This window comes from Chroicocephalus ridibundus, chromosome 2, assembly GCF_963924245.1.
Source record: "Chroicocephalus ridibundus chromosome 2, bChrRid1.1, whole genome shotgun sequence".
NCBI classification, from domain to species: Eukaryota; Metazoa; Chordata; class Aves; order Charadriiformes; family Laridae; genus Chroicocephalus; species Chroicocephalus ridibundus.
Genome location: NC_086285.1, coordinates 53,796,584 through 53,816,300, shown reverse-complemented (window position 1 = coordinate 53,816,300; position 19,717 = coordinate 53,796,584). Strand labels below are relative to the sequence as shown.

General features: G+C 41.7%; 1 protein-coding gene across 5 annotated transcripts in view; it reads left to right on the top strand.

The window, feature by feature from the left end:
• BMPER (BMP binding endothelial regulator) overlaps nucleotides 1-19,717 on the top strand; it is a 156,164-nt gene that overhangs the window by 67,997 nt on the left and 68,450 nt on the right. For all 5 annotated transcript variants that reach the window (XM_063325511.1, XM_063325514.1, XM_063325512.1 and 2 more), the window contains 4 exons: nucleotides 8,077-8,176; nucleotides 11,478-11,587; nucleotides 12,221-12,361; nucleotides 14,820-14,924. In XM_063325511.1, the coding sequence (XP_063181581.1) occupies nucleotides 8,077-8,176; nucleotides 11,478-11,587; nucleotides 12,221-12,361; nucleotides 14,820-14,924 (456 nt within the window). The remainder of the gene's footprint in view (nucleotides 1-8,076; nucleotides 8,177-11,477; nucleotides 11,588-12,220; nucleotides 12,362-14,819; nucleotides 14,925-19,717) is intronic.

Below are 19,717 nucleotides of genomic sequence, written 5' to 3'. Positions count from 1 at the left end.
TTTCCCTAGCAATATTCAGACAGATGATTCTGTACTGTTTGAGTATGTCCTGTGCACCAACTGGCAGGGAAATGAGAGGGGAAAGCACAGCCTATAGAAGGATGGCTGATTTATAGCAAACAGCAAGACACGTGTGGAGGGTACGTGCAGTGATACCTGTGATTGTGGCATTTCTGTTAAGTAGCTCTCTTAATAAAGAGCTAGTTTTAATTTCACAAGTCTGAAGCCTTCTGATATAACTACCCAGCACGAACTATATACGGTGCAGTGGCAGCAATCAGTTTATTAAGACCTGCAGCAAGGAAGGGAGTTTGATTTGTAAGCATGTGAAATGGCAGCAAGTGATGGAGTGATGTGAAAGGATTCAGACTAGAGGAAAAGCTGTATTTGAGATGCTGGCTAATCATCTCCATGCTGAAACCAAGAACTAACCTACTATGTAGCACTGAACATTGTGGGTAAAGTTGAGAAAATTAAGATAACTTCTTAGACACTCTCACTGGGGGAAAAAGTTCTGAGAAGCAAGAGAGGCTCTGTTGCTGAGAATAGTGCCTGGGATAATTAAACACCCCACAAAGGTGTTTGAGGTGCAGTGTGAATCCAGTCATCTCTGAGCTGCAGAGGGATATGGTTGATTTTTTTAACTGTCACCTAGCAGCAGGAGGAATAGGCATTTATATTACAGAATTGAAAGCTCTGGGTTCTGCATGTAACTTTAGAGACATTAAAGAGTACCTAACGAAAGACGGAATAATTTGGAAGACAAATTATTTCAGCTTGCAGGAGAGATTTGTTGAGAGAAACAGATCTACCCCTGGAAAAAGCCTGAGTTGTTGAACTGTCCAGGAGAAGGATCAATAAAATAATAGCTCCCAAAGCAGAGCAAGTATGTGAGCTCCAGCTGAAAGCATCCAGCACTCAAGAGTAGTTGCAGTCCACTCTGGAACTCAGGAATCCACATAGGTAATGTGGAAAACCCAGGAAAGACAGCAAGAAAAACGCCTCATGCCATGGGAATGGTGCAACAGGTATGAGATGCAGAGCTGCCTTATGTTGCCCTGCTAACCCAGCGGGAGAGATATTGTTTCAGGAGCAGCAGCAGTAGCGAAGCTCTGTCTCTATAGATGTGTGGCCCTTGCTCCTTTATCTGCCCTGACAGCCATAATCTGAGCTCTCCTCCCACCCCTCCATGACAAAAGCACCACGCAAAAGACAGGAGGTCTGGGAGATGCTGCCTGGACAGCCAGCTGCTGCCTCCTGGGAAAGAAACTGGGGGCTCTGTACTCTCTGCAGCAGTTTGGTTTTGTCAAAACTTGTAGGAACTTAATGTCCTTGAGATCTTAATGTAATTTTGATTTTTGCTATTTTATCTCCATATGCCTTTTTCAGAGAAGTCCCTTGATCATTTGTGGCTGGAGCTGATTAGGGATTCAGAAGCTACAGGTGTGCCTGGTTTATGCCTGCATAAGCCTTCTTTCCTTAGGAAATCAGCCTGAAAAGGGGAAAATTACACACCGTGATTAAACCTTTCAAGGCTTCCAAGTGAAGAGGGGCTATTTACAACATCACTTTCAACAGAGCCAAGAGCTCAGTGTGTAAGCCCTGGAGGGGAGAGGGCTGCTGGCTGTTCAGCTGCTAGACTCTGCAGCTAGGCTGTTGGGTCAGCGAGTGATTTGATTTCAGCCAGATTGTGAAGTCAGATGCAATATAATCCCAGCAACACTTCTGCACAGTGCTATTAGACTAGAGAAATATGACCAAGTGCTGGTTGCACTGAGTCCCCCGGCTGAGAGCAGAGCGCCGTGTGACCTTCCCGGAGGAGCCCTTCTGCAGTTCCAGCAACTGTGAAATTTTAGGAGCAGTGTCTCTGCTGGTGCATACTTAAAGAAAGCTACTGTGCAACCCAAGATTTCATTTTCCAGAATGTTCCCTTTCACCCAAGGCATTAAATACCCTGTTCCTCCACCTCTTCCTGCAGGAGAGTCGGTGCAAATTGCGTTTCGAAACTTGAATGATCCAGGACCAGCAGCCCCCCAGCAGTCCGATTTCAAAGTGGAAAGCTGCACCCCAGAACAGCATACTTCACTCTCTAGGAGGATGCTGTGGTATTTCCGCAAACAAACACAACACACCACTTGCCTCTGAAAAAGAGAAAATTTCTTTTCTTCATGTAAGCAATCCCAGGAAATGTGGCTCTCAAGAAGTGGAATAGATGGCAAGACTGGATTGGCTTGGCACTTACACGAGTTACTTTGTACCCATGGTATTTGGTGGAAAGCATGACAGTATTTAGAGGCTTCATCCTACCCTAAATTACTAACTAATGGATAATTTAGTTAATTCCTCAGAAGCTGGATACAACCACATACAGATTAACTTCCAAAAGAGGGAGGTTTTTTGGTTCCTGGTTTTAGGTCGAGATGTTCTAACTTGGTGACACTTTGCAACCGCACTTGCAATTTGCTAGGAGCTTGAGGACATGTATTTACATTAGTTGGAGACAACTAATCAAACTTTCTTATTAATACAGCTTGTATCGATGACACAAACAGTACATCTAACTACTTGTATCATAAGGGTGCACATGGAAGGAGAGGTGGTAAAGTCAAACTCTTACCTGCTAGAAACTGATGGAGTTCTTTAGACTTCTCTTGGCTGTGTCAAGGAAAGCCTTTGCATCAGACAGAGGAAACAGTGAGAAAGAATAGTTTAAGAACTGTATCTTTACTTTGCCCCAGAGTTTAATTTAGAAATTTATTCATAAGAATCTTTCAGTTTACCATTTCTAATCTGTGTAGATTATAGGAAATTTTTAAGACGTTTAATACAATAATTTATATCCACACTGATCTGCATGATCTGGTATTAAAATGAAGGTGAGCTCTTAAGAGCATTTGCTGCATATGCAGTTTTTAGGACACCACTTTAGACTGTCACTAGGACCACTTTCTAAAGCCTTCCTATGGCAGTGATATCTCAGCAAATAGGGCTTGAGATCTAGATCCAGAATTTAAAAACCTAGCACACACAAGGCAGTATAAATACCTGAAAAAAACTGAAGCTCAAAATCTTCCTATTCTGAATTTTATCCAATACTTTCTAAAGAGGCATTTTTAAAATCCTAGTCTAGACAATAGATCAGGCTGCAGGGATGTGGGAAGCTCTGGCTTGTCTGTCTGGCTGTTTGCTGAAGTGATTGATGTGCTGTTTGCTTTTATGCTGAGAACTGTTTTGCTACTTTGCGCATTTCCTAAAAACCTTCTCCCTCCTCTGACCCTTCCAGGGAGCTCGCGCTGGGCGCAACACAGCTGTTGCAGGCACCCTGAAATACTGTGTAAGGGTGAAGTTACTTCCAGAGGCTGTCTGCCATACCGCACCAGCATTCTCTAATAAGAACTGGAGTGTCTTTCATCTGATTTGGGAGAGAATGCCTATTTTATTTCCAAATTAAAATCACACTCTAAATACGGTATCCTCTCACTTTTGTGCCTGAAGTCTACTTACATGACACGTCAGGGACTGTATATCTGATTGTAAACCCAAGGTATGGGTTTATAAGCGTGTCATTCCAGAGGCATCTTGAAGATGTTTGCAGAGTACGTGTTGCTGACTTGTTTTATGTATTTAGTACACATCTGGGAGGTAGTGGAAGTCTTCTACCATCACACAGTAGTTAATACGTCAGACAGAGCTCCTGTTGACCAACAAGTGTAAGCAAGCCAATACACTATCCAATTCATGTAGGAAGCCTTATACACATCAGCGAATGTGGTGTAGTGAAACAGGAGTCCTGGTATGCCATAGTCTTGTTTTTGTTTTCCAGAATGGTGATACTCATCATTATCTGAATCTCAAATGATATGTCTGTCTCTTTATCAGCACATTTCTATTCATTGTCTTTATGCCATTGCTGTCACAAAAATGATAGTGTCTCTTAATATGTTCATGGTGGCTGTAGTCACCTGCACTGTGCTAAAGAGGTTGAAAACACACAGTAATACAATTGTGTGTTTATTTGGCTTCTCTTGCCTCTGTCATAGGGGCAGACTTGATCAGTAGTGACCCTGTTGAACTTTCAAAGGTATTTTTCATGCTGGTGGCGTAAAATCTTTATTCATAGCTGGAGACAACCTTGAACATCTGTCTTAGTTCTTACAGCAACCCCTGCTGAGGCTACAGTATGTGTCTGACCGTGCTTTAAATGTCTGGAATACATATCCTGGAGTTGAGAGAAATGTAATTTTGATATTTCTTTATAAATTTTTTTCACTGTAAGGATAACCTCACTGGTAGCAAATGAAACCTTTCACATTTCTTCTAGAATGAAAGTTAAAAATGCCTGCAATCCACTGTAGGCTGAGTCCTAATGCCAGCACTTAGATAAAGTATTCTGCAAAATCAATGGAAATTTTACTTCTGTTGGAGGATTAGCATAGTCTTTCAAGCACAAGGTGAACACAGGGCAAAACCAGGGAGGAATCTTTTTCGGGTGATTTATAGCTTCACTAAAGCACAGAGATAAAGCCTGAAAGTGAAATGGAAAATGAGATGCCGACAAGAAACATGGTTCTTGATAATACTGAAGTTAACCTTTAACATTAAAGAACATCTATATAAAATATTATTAAGTTTAGACATGCTTGTTATCAGTATCAAACAAATTGGGAGTATGGAAACCTCTGTCCTCCTGAGATTTCACGAGTGCTTTCAAAATCTGCTTATGACAAGGGCAGCTCTGCTGTTGGTGGTCACTTTTCTCACCCTCATTGTAGATGAAACCCAAGGCTCTGGGAGATTAATTGCAGCAGGCTCCCAACCTTTGAGGAGTTTTTGGACAGACAGCTTTTTCAGCAGACATTTTTCTCTCCGTCTGTCCCAGCACACAGGCTGCATACATGCCATGTACCAGACATGTGGGTAGCCTGCGTAGAAACTGCACTCTGTGCCTTATCCAGTGTCTCCAGGAAAGTCAGCCACAGGCTGGATCGGTGCGTCTCTCAATTCTGCCAAGTTTCTTGTGTCCTTATTGAACAGTGAAGTATCATAGTCGAGGTAGGAGCTTAGCAGAAGTGGATGGGTGGGCTGATAGACTAGCTCCATGCTTTCATTTTAGGAAAGACTCATCTGTCTTTCTCAAAGATGGAACCTCTTGGGAGAGTTAGAAAGTGCTATTTCATCTTCCCCTGTCTTCTGTCTCTTGAGAAAGCTGCTGAGATGAGATGATACCTCAGTCCATACCGCCCTTCAAGCTGATGCCAGGGAGCCTCTTCCTTTGTTTTGCAGATAAGAGGTGGCAGCAGGAGTTATGGTGTTTTTGTTTGTCTCCGAGGTGGAAAGTGAATCTTCTCATTGTAGACTGTAGGTTTCTTATGCAATCTGTTACCTCCAGAGGACTGTGGACTGCAGCAGCATCCCCTGATTAAGGCTTCATGTAACTATCGCTCAAGGATTTATTTGCCTAGCTCTTGAATAACAGTTCTCACAGGAAGCAGATGTCACTTGTACTTTATTGGTCTGTGCTGGCTTCCAGGTCAGCTTTGGTTTTACTGGAAGGAGTTGCTTCGTACCTGGAATATTCTGGCTGCCTGGGAGATGTTACGCTTAACAAGGAAATGTGAGCTAAAAGCTGTAGATGTAATTGGGAGGTGGAGGAGGCAAGGTGTTTACTGTGCAGTTCCCACCCTGGCTTAGGCCATCCAGGGCCAATCTTTTTGCTCTCCTGAGTTATTTTTTCCCTTGATTTTTTTTGTTGAACTTTTGTTGCACTGCTTTTTCTACACGGCTCTATTCCGTGCAATTTAAAGCACTGGCAGCACTAGCTAATCCTGCTTTGAAGGTTGTTATTCTGAACGCTTTGTGTTTCAAATTTTGATGACTGAGACTTTTAAGAAAATAGAAGTATTGCGTAGGTTTTGACATATCCTTATAGTGCCCAATGAGCTATCTCTCTAAGCTCTGTAGGGCAAGTAGAATTATTCTTACTTTAAATGGTACAGGTTAATTTGTTTCAGACTGTTTTTGAACTTGCACCCTAGCATGATATTCAAGCCTGGAAGAGCCTATATGGGACATAAACCAGTTAGAAAATAGTTTGGTGTTAAAAAGCAACATTACAGCTGGAAGCAGGAGTTGCAGTGGGGTAAAGAGAGAGATGCAACTGGACTTAATTTTGGGCAGAGGAGGGGCCAGTACAATAGGTTAAAAAGGAGCTATAAACAAGAGGCTGAAATGAAGAAATATTTCATATTATACATGGCATTTTGTATGTAAAAAAATATCTATACAACAGGCTGCGAAGGCAATGTCTCAATAATGTGCTAAGGCTGAGCTTTGGTTCAATCTGTTAGAGAAGCAAGACTCCAGAGCAGTTCAGAGAGGCATAGGATCCTTTGCTCACCATGTGTTGGAACATTGTTTTATCTTCCATGGATGTGTCCCTGATCCTGTCACCAGACTGGCTGAGGTAGCCATGCCCTACTTTCCCATTTGCTGAATGGTCACCAAAGTTTGAACTTTGTCTTCTCTTGGCCTTTTTTCCTGGGCTGAATGACACCACTGCTTCAGAGAGCCCTTCTTTGGTATTTTCTCCTTCATTCTGCACCTGTGTCTCTTCTCAGAGCTATTCCCTGAGCATCATAAGGAACATCAGTGAAGAATTCATTTAGTTTTGTCAAGTTCCTGGTCTGACCCTTAATTTAGAGCAGTCCTTTCAGTCTACAATAAACTCAGTGTTCCTGCATGCCGCAGTGAAAGAATTACGAGCAGTCCTTAGCCATGTGCATTCAGGATGCTTTGGTGGCCCCATGGGACAGGTAGACTTCAGTGCCTGAAAACTTATTATAGAAAGGGGGTACAGTCGGTACGTTATTTTCTGCATAATAGCGTATATGTGCGTCTGCCTGTATGTAAAAGCTTTTTACATGATTCACTGAGGCCATTAGGAGTGGAATGGCATACCATCATTTCAGGCACAGAGCTCTTCAGAACGAGCAGCTTTTTCCATCTTTCCCCAGCAAGCCCCAAGAGGCGTACAGCATGTAGGTGGGAGGAGACTCTTCATAAGTCTTCCATCACGGCATCCAGGAACACAAAGTTTATTGTTGGGATGAGCCTGCAGCTCTGAGTGATAAATAAGGCAGGGCAGTTAGATGAAAAGGTCTGACTTTTCTTGCTAAGGCAAAGGTGGACTGATTTTTAAAGTTTAACAACCTTGACCTCTCATGAGCATGTAGAGCATATGTTGGTAGAGGGTGCAGAGCTAAAAACAGTATTCTATAAGCGCAGTGAAGCAATCAGGCAACAGAGCAGAATGAGAACAAAGATCTCTTTTGACTGACTAAATCTTAGGCATATATTCCATGCTTTTGTCTTTTCTGTGCTTTTTGCTTCTCTCTGTTTCTGATATTCGTTGATACACCAGGATATATCCAGTCCAGGTTGCTTATTTTTCTTTTTTTCTTTTCCACATTCATTCTAAAGATTTCATGTACCCTCTTGGTTTTCAGTCCTCTGAAGAAAGCAGGCCTTCTGGGTTTGCATAGCTGGACTCGGAGGCTAACAAGAATGTGCTTTCTTAAGTGATTTTGGCTTATTTGGTTTCTGAGGTCATGGACATAGTGGAAGAACACCTGCTCTCATCTTGCTTCAGCACTTAATCCCTGTCCCAGACAAGCCTAGAAGGGCACGGCACAGGAGGTGAAGAATAATATAAAAAATTGCTCAATAACTTTTTTTGAACATCCGGAAAGGCTCATAGATAATGATTTTATTCTCCCTGTTTTTTTCTCATATCCACACCAAGAAATAAGATAGAAAGACACTGTTTCTTCAACTATTACATTCATTGCTTGAATGAAAAAAACATGAATGATCCAAGGTCTCTGCAAGCAATATAGAAAGTGTTGAAGGACATTTGCACACGTTCCTTGTATGCCTGATGCAAGCAGAAATTTCTGTTGGCAAATACTGCTTTGGCTAAGGCTTTTCAAGACTTTTTACCAGTCTGTGTGGGTGTGTGCATGTCTACTTGACATTTTGCTTTATTTTTTTTTTCTAACTGAGCCTATTTTCCTTCAGGGTGGCAGGACACAGTGCGTTCAAGAAGTCTGCCCCATTCTCTCATGTCCCCAGCACCTCAGTCACATTCCTGCTGGACAGTGTTGCCCCAAATGCTTAGGTGAGTGTGTTTTTTTTCCTCGGAATTTTGTACTTAGCAGGATACGTTTCTGCATAGCATCTTTTGTACCAGTATTTCACAATGCTTGTAAATTCCAGGAGGTGGAAGAGACAGTATTCCTCAGTGGAGTTAATAATCGACGGTTTTAAACAGGTACACGGGGTCAGTGTGTACCGTTGTGATGGGTGGTGCTAAGCAAGTAGCCGCAGAAGAGCATTTGAGCATAGACCAGTTCACTTGCTTAGAGAGACAAATACAGAGATGTTTCCCACCTTCGTTACACGTGTTTTACAAAAGAGGTTGAGGGGGAAGGAAATGTTTTCTTGGAATTTGCCACAAGAAAAAGGCCTCACCCTCTCATATTTTTATTCAAGTGTACATTTGCATTCTTGGTTTTGAGAAAATGCAGGTCAGAGGAAACTTCGGGACTGGAAATGCATTCTTAGAAGCTGTTGTCAGAGAAGCCAGCGACCCAGGAGTCTGGCTCATGGTTGCCTTTTTAAGGTGAAATCATAGTTTCAGCCAGGAATATTTTCAATTACGTCTTTCCAGCAAATTTTAAAGGAGTAAGTCCAGAGGCCTTTAAGAAGGACTAGTTCTTCCAAGTCAAGCCAAGGAAGGCAGTGACTTTTGAGAGTCCTTGTTTTGCTCTGACCATGTCCACAGATCCCACAGGTTAATGTTCCTCAGCATGTATCCCTCTAGTTCATAAACAAGGAGTGCTTACCTCCTACCAAGTAAATTAGCTTTTATTTGGTCTATGAGTTTCAGAGCTGATAATTCCCAGCTCTTCAACAGAAACTTTTTGTCATTTTGACTATATCTTTACTGCTATCCAAAGTCTGTTTCCAGGGCTAGGTTCGGGGTACAGAGATGTCTGGCCTTGGAGGCAGCAAGCCATAGAGAGTTCCAGCTTCTCATAATACGTAACATTTTTGACTGCTTGAAACAAACCTGAATTTATTTACTTATGTGCTAATTGAGAAGTGTTGCAGATAAGTATCTGCCTTGAACATTTAACCGCAGCACCAGAGAGTAATACAGTAGAGGAATGAAATGGAGAGGAAAGCAGTCCAAACACTGAGCTTCTATTCTGGCTGATGACATTTTTCCTTTCCTTCTGTAAAATCCCCTTGTCCTCTCCAGCCCGTGCTTTTCCCAACTGATCCTTCCCCTCCTTGATCTAGGCATTCAAAACCTAGCTTTAATTTTTGACTGCTTCATGGAGATTTTTTTACAGATTATTTTTTCCCTATTAGAAATGTCTGTAAATGAGTTCGCTAATAATAATGATTTTCATTTTATGTGGTCTTTGCTCTAAAGCATGTCATATACCTGTGAATAGATAATGTCTATTCACAGGGAAGTGCTGAAATTTTTGGAGCGGAGGTAGAGCCAAAGGATATGTTTTCAGGGATGCTGAGGCATGTTTTTTAAAGTATCATGTGGAGGACCTCCCTGCAACTGAATTCCTGATACTCAGCGTATATAGCTTAGAAGAATGCAGTGGACTCTATTGGGACTTGAATTATTAGTTTAACTAGTGGTTATGAGCCAGAAAAGCCAACCATTAAGCCAATATCTTCACCACCACATCTTTTAAAGTGGTAGCTCCTTTGTCAGTGGTTTTTTACCAACTATTTGAACTGGGTTGGCCACCTGGAATTGCGCTGGGTGGTTTGCAAGGGATGGCAAGTGGGTGTGAGAGAGAACTGGACTTTTGTTCACTTGTTGACATAAGTTATGTGATTGAAGTCCTGGCCCCACATAGAGCAGTAGAAGTGTTGTTACAGCCGGGACTATAGCTAGGTTTTGCCCGTAAGTGGTGCATGGATATAGAGCAGTTCCTTTTAGGGCTACTGAGCATCCTGAACTGATTTCGTATGTCAGTCCTGCAAGAGAAATGCAGAAAGATGCATTTCCAGAAAGATGCACATTCAGTAAAAGGCAGGCTGGTTCTGCAAGCACAGGTTAGTCCAAGGTAGCTAATTTGCAAGAGAGAGATGTTCAAATTGTGTTTAACTGAACAATAGCAATTATTTCTTAACTTTTATTTAACAGTTATTTTAACATTAGATTTGTAAAATCTCGAGGCTAATGCAATGGATTTTGCTGTGTGCTTATCCTTTTGTTCGCTTATATCTCAGAGGAAAACGGAACCTTTTTCTTTTAAGCTATTCTACATTTATCAAGAATTACTGAAAAGGGAAGGAATTACAGTATGCCAAGACCTGGTGGTTTGAGAGCTAAAATATTGGCCTAGTACTTAGTGACTTCTCGTATGTACTTATAGTGGCCATTCCCCACATAGGAATTGATGCCTATTTAACATCAGACCTCAGAAATGATAAGCCGAGAGACTGGCAGCCACTCATAAAAGAACTTATTAGTTGGCTGCCACCAAAAGTAATCAGGGTAAGGTATTCAAAACAGGAAGATAAGCGTAGCGATTTCATGTGAGTTTTTGTAAAGACCTCATGGTTACGTATCATAATGGTCACTTGTTTAACATACCCTACAGGGAAAGAAGCTGAGGAGTAAGAGAAGCTTGCAGAACCACAAAGTGTGTTGCAACTTGGATCTGAAAGTCCTTGCAGGATTGCAGGACTTCAGGAAGGATTCAATATTGATGCTGCCTTCCTTGTATAGTGCTCTAAACCTTGCCTCACTCTCATGAAACCCAAATATTTTATGGGCTATGGAAACTACAGATCTTGTGTTACCCTCATTCTGCTCATGAATGATGCAAGTAACTGTATTTCTTGCAACCTTGTGTGAACATGATACACCAAGCTATCTTAATGAGACTGGACAACACCTATGGGTTTTTTTGCGTCAGTGTCACTGAGTTGATTTAGTTTGGCTGCTGCGAACCCCTGAGGTAGATATGCTAAAACCAGTTAAGGCTGCTTTATTTGATAAGTTATTGCATTAAGTTAAAGACTGTTTAAACTAGTTTTAAGTGTACCTACCCTAAGAGTTTGCAGTGCTTACTTTTTTATTCCTTTAGCTGCACTGTGCACTTTATGATGAGAAGGAGAAGAAAGATTTTTCCAATATAAACATGCCATAAATCATATTTATATTCCCTCCCACAGTAGAATTTGTACAGATGAATGTGCACTAGAAGAACAGTGAACTGTTAAAAGTACATATTTTTTTCACACCAAAATGGAAACACATAGCAAATGACACACTGCACATGAATTTGGTCTGTTGACAATAAGCCGTACTATTTTTGTTGACAATATGGCATCTTTTCAACCACATTCTGTTTCTATTACTGTTTATTTATATTCAGGACAGAGGAAAGTGTTTGACCTCCCGTTTGGAAGCTGCCTCTTTCACAGCAATGTGTATGATAATGGATCCTCATTTATTTATGACAACTGCACAACATGTACATGCAAGGTAAGTCCACAGTGCTTTGGTATTGTGTGCTGTTGGTTGTCTGGCTTAGCAGTTACTTGTAGAGCTGTGGAACTGCAAGCCCTGGGTGTTTTTGGCATCTTGTGTGGTCCCCGAGAATCTAATCTGAAGAGCACTTGCAGTTGTGCTAGGAAAGTTTAAAAAGTTACTGACTGCCTCAGCTGAGACATGATGCCTGACTCTGTGTGATGCAAAATGAAGTTACTCAGATTATGTGATCCTTTTTAAGTTTGCATTACAGTGGGAGAGCAGTTTCTAAGTGGTGAATTACTACATCATTGCTGAAGGGCAGTGATTTTTTTTTCTAATTCATCTAACAGGACTGTGACCACTTAAACTTTTGCACCTAGGCAAAAAAAATGAAAGTGTCACCAAATCAGTAAGATTTTGCAGGGCAACAGAAGTACAAGCTGGGCTTCAGCTTCACAGACCTTGAAAGATTCCCTTAATACAGTAAATAATTTGTATTTTCTCTGAGTTGATCTATTCAAAGTAGTTGGGCTGTAGCTTGGGTGGATGCAATGAATAAGCAAGAGGAAATGTTATGGTAAGGACACACAGGAGCACAAACATCTTGATGATGATTTCATGATTTCCTTTTGTCCTTTTACCTAGGATTCAACGGTGATATGTAAGAAGAGGTGCTTACTTCCTGGTGAATGCAACAAAAGCAAAGACCACTGCTGCAAGGAATGTGTCTCATATATCTCTCCTGAGGAAGTGAAAGTGTGCAAGTTTGGCAATAAGATCTTCCAGGTAAAGTTTCAGGTGTGGCTCAAGAATAGATGCCGTTGTAACAGCTGAAACAGCATGAGTTTACTTTAAATTAATATTGAGGCTTGTTTTTTTAGCAGAATCCTCACCATCCAGGTTGATGGTGGAAAAACTCAGAGGCAAAGCTTTGCAAAATTTGCCATCTGCTATTTTTTTTCTGAGTTTGTGTAAATTCTGCTGATACATGGTAGTTGAAGATTAGTTCCTCCTTGATGACATGTTGCCTCCCTCTCCGTGTGCAGAGATTCAAGCTGCTGTTTCGTGACAAGCAATGAATTTTTAGTAAGAGATAGTAATGCTCTGCTTTCCCAAACAAACACTGATATTCATGGAGAAGATATTCTGAGTGGTATGTAGGCTTTGTCTGCTGAGCCAAAAAGTCTCTTCCATAGCTGAGCCAACAGGAGCCGTGCGAAGTTCATCTTGGCTGAAAGTTACTCACCTTGATTTACCACATTTCAAGTCTCTGCTAAGGACAGCACCCCTGACATCTTATATTGGGATAGCCATGTAATAACTATTACCTACTGCACTCTCACCCAATGTTTTCAAATCACAAGGGATTCCCTGCAGAACACTTCTGCCATTGCCGAGAACCTGTTTGTTTTTCCAAGTGGTGGGGCTTTTTTCACACTGTGTCAAAAAAAGATTCTGTCACCTCATGGGCCATCTGTGAATTAAGAGACCCTTGAATCAGATAAAATGTTAAATCCTTTGTGAATACTTGGTTTGCTCAGCCAGAATCGCTTCCCATTTATTCCGTCTTTTGTGTACATAGCTGAAGTGTTTATTCTGGAAATTACATGTGAACCTACTGTACGCTGAGACTATACTCCATCTGATTGGCACTTTCACACTGGTGCTATTGTGCTTCAGGAACAAATGCCTGCTTCTTAGGCACCCAACTAAAATATTCTGCTTCTTGTGAAGATTTTATTATATTACTAAGTATTATATGGAGTAAGAAAAAATAAAGAGACGGTACACCCATTTCTGGCCTCATGTGCAAAACGGTAAATCCAGCGTTGCTCAGTTGAAATTAATGGTCTAACACAGGTAGAATGGGCACAGTGAATGTTTCTGCGCTCCTGTGCAAAACCAGCTGTAGGACAAGAAATCAGGGTAGCTGCATGCAATCAGCTGTGATATATTCTGTTAACTTAGCAGATGCTTGGAGAGAGATCATTAGAGGCCCACAAGAATATGTGCTGCATCAGGAACATGAGGCAATTGTAACATGTCTTGGAAACAAAAGATAGGGGAGAGACAGCCTTTAACCAAATTCTTCACTGTGAGAGTGGTGAGACACTGGAACAGGCTGCCCAGAGAAGTTGTGGATGCCCCTTCCCTGGAAGTGTTCAGGGCCAGGCTGGATGGAGCTTTGAGCAGCCTGGGCTAGTGGGAGGTGTCCCTGCCCATGGCAGGAGGGTTGGAACTGGAGGATCTTTAAGATCCCTTCCAACTCTAACCATACTATGATTCTATGCTGTGCTGAATAAGTTAGGCTCCTTGGCATTTCAGATTCAGTTTGTTTTTTTTCTCTGGTCAGAACATCATGTTGAGGTGGGCATGTAATTGTTCACAGCTGTCTGGTTGGACTGCCTTTTCCTGTCAGGTCTATCCTCACCCTTCCTTCACAGCAGCCCTGTAAACAGAAAACATGCACATTTTGTCTCTAAGCGAGCTAGCACAAGACTGTAAGTGGGTGAGACAGAATGTTTTAAGAACCATTCTTGGCAAATACAACACCATATAAAAAGGAGACAAGGCAGTTCCACAAGCAATCTTCCCCAACTAAGTGGGGACAAGACCATGAGGCATATTTTGCTCTGCACCTAATACTTTAAGAGCCATATGTAGATGGTCTTACCTGCTTTGCATTTGAGAAGTTCAGCACTGTATCTCTTCTAAACATTTTCAGATGTTTAGCAGATCAAGTATCTGTGAAAGTGCTGTAAGTAATCTAAATTAGAATTCATTATTCGACCATTCCTGCCCTAAGTCAAAATGATGCTGCATCTGGGAATAAATTCACTATATGCTGACATCTTAATCAAATACTTTCACGTGCAACAACTTAAAGACGTCACTCAACCCAATGAATCAGGTTTTTCTAATTATGCGAGCTTAAATGAAAATTTGTGGTAGGTGTGATCACATCTCAGACACATACTGGAGAGAAAACAATGCAAATAATCAGGACACTGATGAAAAATGCAAATGTGATTTCTGACCTAGAGGGCCAAAGGGAAGAAAACTCTGCTGAATTTGATCTGTGTCTTTAATCCGACTGGCCATGGACAGACACCTCAAAATAATTTAGACTAAACAATGACACAATGCCAACAGGGAAAGTCATCCTTTCTTGTGCAATGATACATTGCTGAAATAGCTTCCTGTTGCCACCCCAGCTGATACTATATCATGTTCCCTCTTGCAGGATGGAGAGATGTGGTCCTCTGTGAACTGCACCATCTGTGCTTGTGTGAAAGGCAAGACAGAGTGTCGCAAGAAACAGTGCATTCCAGTCAGCAGCTGTCCTCATGTGAGTTTTTAAAAGAACAGAGCTTTCTTCTCTTTTTTTCTCCAGCATTATCTTTCTCAGTGTTTCTTGTAAGTGTGTGCATGGCAGTACGGCATGCAGATTGGAAAGAAGGGATCCTCTGGCATATTAATTTAGGCTGGCATTCCCCAAGTGCGCTACTGCTACCCTGGATATGGGCTTCCCGTCTCTGTCCTTGCTCTGAAGACTCTGCTCCTTTTCTCTTCCTCCCTTTAACTTTCTCTGTCCCAAGTATCTGCACTGTAACATCTTTAAACATATATGTAATATATGTAAACATACATAAATATATGTAAACATATATTTAATAGATTTATAGAGTGGTGAGATGACTATGTTAATATTTCAAAAGCATGCATATTGTTAAGGCAAGGCACAGGAGGTTGTTGTACTTGCGTTTCTCAGTGCATATGCAGCTTAATACTTGGTTGAAAATGTAAATTGGACAAAGCAAAGCAAATGATTTCAGTCAAGCCATGCTGCTTTCTTTGAGATTGCAGTCTGAGTATTTTTTATTTGAAAGTCTGAAGAGAACCCAAAGAGTGGTGTAATTGTAACTTTACTTAATTGCTTCAAAAATTAGCATTACTTGAAACCTTGAGCTAAAGTCAGCCTTTGTTTCTTGGGTTTCTGTCACTGACAAATTATTTTGTTTTAATAGCTCAAGCTTTCAGAAGAGGGAGCTCTAAATAGCACCTCATGTAGGGGCAGATCTTTGAACAGAACTGCAGAAGCGAGAGCCAAGTCATTAGCATTACACCTTCTCAGTGTTTCCTTCTCCATCCTGGAAGCCAGTGAGGAAAATATGAGTCACAGACACCTAGGTATAAAATTTTAAATGACAAACTCTAGTTTGTAAAATTTTATACGTGTGAACTTTTGACAGCCAGAAGCGGTGGTAGAATACAGAGTCTGTGCTCCCTGTTCTACTGTGCCAATGGGCTGCAAGAGTGGTTCTTGCATCCTCAGAAGAGGGGCCATCCTTTTCAGGTCACTTTGGCACTCACCCCCGAGGGCAGCTGTCCTGTTAATGGGCCTCACGTGAGATGTTGCATACGTCTTAGGAAGTGTGAACAAATGGAGCTGCTCTTCTGGGAACCTGATGTGGCTCATGGCAATCAGGTTTGTTCAGGCCATTCACAGTATAAGCAGGATGTGAGAGTTTGAACCCTTTAGGTCTCTTCAGATTCTTTGTTGGCTGAGAACCAGGCACACATTGCATCTCATTTATATTTTCGCTGTGCTGATGGTTTTCAAACATTTAAGATGCTTCTGAGATCAAATAACTAATACGATTTAACATAGGTCTTAAGTGAAATATGCCACTTCAGCAGTACTCGTATATAAGTTTGAGCATTGAGGTGATCAGTTGAAGTGGCTTCTAAAATGGAAAAAGTGGTGGGTAAAAATTCACCATCTGCAGTTCTGTGGCAGCATAACCGACTGACTGACGAACTTGTTCAGTACTGCTACACGATCTGCTCCAAGGTTAATGTCAAGTCCTAAACTGTCCTAGGCCTCCAAGTTGAGTCCTCAGACAAGGTCCAGTTCCATAGGGCTGAAAAGACCAACTTTGTTACCCCGCAGCACCATTCCCTCCAGTATCTAACCAGTCAGCCTGCTCCCCACCTTAAAATGGAGTCTATAGCAAGCTGCATGCAAATCCACCCTCCTCCACAGGTACACATTACATTTCTGCTCTTGCAAGCTAAATTGGAAGGACAAGTAGGAGAAAGAATGTAAACACAAGTGTGAGATTTATTTTCCTATTCCAAGTGGGTTCCAAGTAATTTTAAAGCAAATAATGTATGCTAATGGATTTAAATCTTTTACTTTTCATGTGTGCTCCACTCTGATGAGATATTCTGTCACAAATCTATAAACATTAATTAAAGACACCATATTATTCAAGTGATCCTGATACTAAAAGTCTGGACATCACACACAGAGTTATGCTGTCTGCTCTCTCTGCAAACTGTAGGGGTGCGAACTCCCATTTCTTTTCTCTCTTCACAATATTTCTGGCAGTAAGCAGTCTCTATTGACTATTGAAGACTGCTGTGGAATAAAATGCTGTTTAGTGTCCCTTAGGGTGTCAGGCCACATAAAGTTATGTCATTAAAACTGTGTTATGATACACACAACTGAGTGTGAAAGGATCGAAGATTCACAAGGAACTTACAATATTATTCCTTGACTTAAATGCTTTACCATGCAGTCTTAATACTCTTTGGAGGATATTGTGGGGGTTTTTTTTGTGATGGAATATTATTTAATTTACCAGCATAGATTTTGGCCAATTATTTCTTGAAAGGATGGGTTTCAAAGCGGTAATTCTGCAGAAATTTCCAATACCGTACAACCATTTCTATTATTCAGTGTGTTGGTGGCAGGCTGACATATTTTCAGCCTGTTTCTGCCATTTCTTTCATTTTCTTCACTGAGTTAGGCACATTTTTCTGTTTCTTTTATTCTTTTCTTTTTGGAGCCTTTAATCCTATATCAGTAATTACAGAAAGTGTCTTTCTTAGCTTCTTTTCATCTGCAGCGGAGGCAATACATTTCACAAATTCAATCCCTCCTGTCACATTTGTAGTAAAATGGGTCCTCCTTGGGCTTCTAGTGAGCCTTGTGGCCTGTGGTTTCTGTTTCTTATGAGATAAAATGAGATATTCCCTCTCTCATTTACCTGGAGTGTCAGCCTGCAAGGTGCGGTACACGTTGGCCCCCAACCAGCAAAGCTATTAAGCACGTGTCCAGTCCTGCTAAAGTTAGTAGGCCTTCCATGTGTGTTTAAACTTAAACACATGCTTAAATACTTCATAGAAAGGGAGTAATCTCAACACTTGGCAAGACTGCGTTTCAGAGATCCTTTAGACCTTTTCTTACCTAATTTGCTATTCACTTGCCCTAGCTCTGCTCCAGCCTCTTTCTTGCCTTGTGCCATCTCCTTTCCGATTACCCATCCTTCTTATTTTCTGCCTCGCCTCCTCTCCTCGTGCCTTTGCATTCCCTACTAACAATATAAGCCTGTGGTAATGGTCGGTGGCCATGGACGTGTCTCTTTTTGTACTGCTAGAGAAGAGCCTGGTGAATTTTACAGCACACAGCCTTTTCTGAGTTCCAAGGCTGTGCAAAAGTTAATAGAATTAAATTCATGGCATGTGAAGACATTTTCAGAGTTCGATTTTGTGGGTAAATTTTGAACCCGTGAACTTCAAGTGAGTTGAAAATTTATTCAGAACACGTTCTCCCATCTCTAGCACAGACTGCATTTAATGTTATACACATCTGTTATTATTACAAACAAAAAGTTGCTGTTTTTACTCTAGTGCCAAATGAGGCACAAAAAAACAACAGCTGTTGCTATTGCACAACCAAACAACCCCCTTCCCCCCCGCAATTAGTCTTGCCTTAAAAAAATAGAAAATAAAAACCTCAGACATAAAATTGAAAACCTCATAAAAAAGAAGAAAAATCCCAGAAAATAAATAGACTCAAATGTGGTCTGCTTATAAATATTCATAGGGAAAAATGGGATCACATCACTTAGCCCACTCCTAAGGGAACCCTCAAAGCTAACGAACTCTTGCAGCACATGTTAGCAATAATGGGTTTCCTTATTCTACAAGACAAAAACAGGATCTTGGGCCAACATGGTGGCTCAAGTAACCAGCCTCAGCAGGCTGCCTTGGAGATTCCAATTTCACTTGAATTCTTGCCACTTCCAGCTCGGCTGATGATTTCAGCTCTTTTATTGAAATGGAGAGGTAAGGCTGTACAGTGCAGTGTGTGGCAGTCAGCTGCACATCTTCTGTTTGTACAAATAAGTGTTGCCCTGCTCCCTATTTCTGTGCAGTTTTAATGTTCCTTCTTTAAGGGGTTTTGTTCTAGCAAGTGCTTGGAGGGTCTCCCTGTTGCAGCCTGGTCCTCAGCTATTCTCTTTGCTCTGGGGCCTGGTGGTCACACAAATATCTAAGCATTGCCCACACTGCCAGTGAAACTCTGATCCAGGCCTTTTCTCAAGTCCAGATGTGCCCTGTGTCTGTTCACATGCAGTTGCACATTCAAAGACAGGCTTACACTCAACTTCTATGCCCTGCGGATGATAAGCCCAAGCGCACTCATCACCAGGCTCTCATTCATGCCATCTGGGCACATGAAGCATGAGCAGGATGGAGCGCGCCCCACTCCAGTCTGCTGGCAGATACTTGGAGTTCATTTCTCCCCGTGCACATTGTCAAAGCTTGGCAGCACTGTAGGCAGAAGGCAAGGCAGACAGCAATAGGGGGGCTTGCTTCCCTGCGCTCTGCATAGGCCTGCCACCTGTTGTCTGTTTTCGTCAGCTTTTCTGCACTGTTGAGTATGTTGAGTGGGCAGAATGGCACAGCTCTGTTGGCTTGCTCTTGCTGGCCGTCTCTTGCTCACCTGCTTGGTGGAGGACAGGAGCAGCGGTCCCACAAAGGGGACTTTCTGTTCAACTACTGTTGGAGTAAAGGGTCGGTGCTGGGGAGCAGCACAGCTCCATATACCTCTTCCTTCCCTGTATGGAAATGCGGGTGAGCTCCAGTAAGTTCTGTTATAAGCCACGCCAGTTTTTGCTTGGAAAAACACATCGTTCAGTCTGAAATTTTCCAGGCTTATCCTTTGGCTTGACGGTTAGCTTTAGGGAATTTAAGTAAAATCAGATAGAACATCTTTTAATTCGAAGAAGACTGAGAAAGACCATGAATGTATGTACACAGAGGCATGGCTCCTACTGCTAGCCAGCCTTC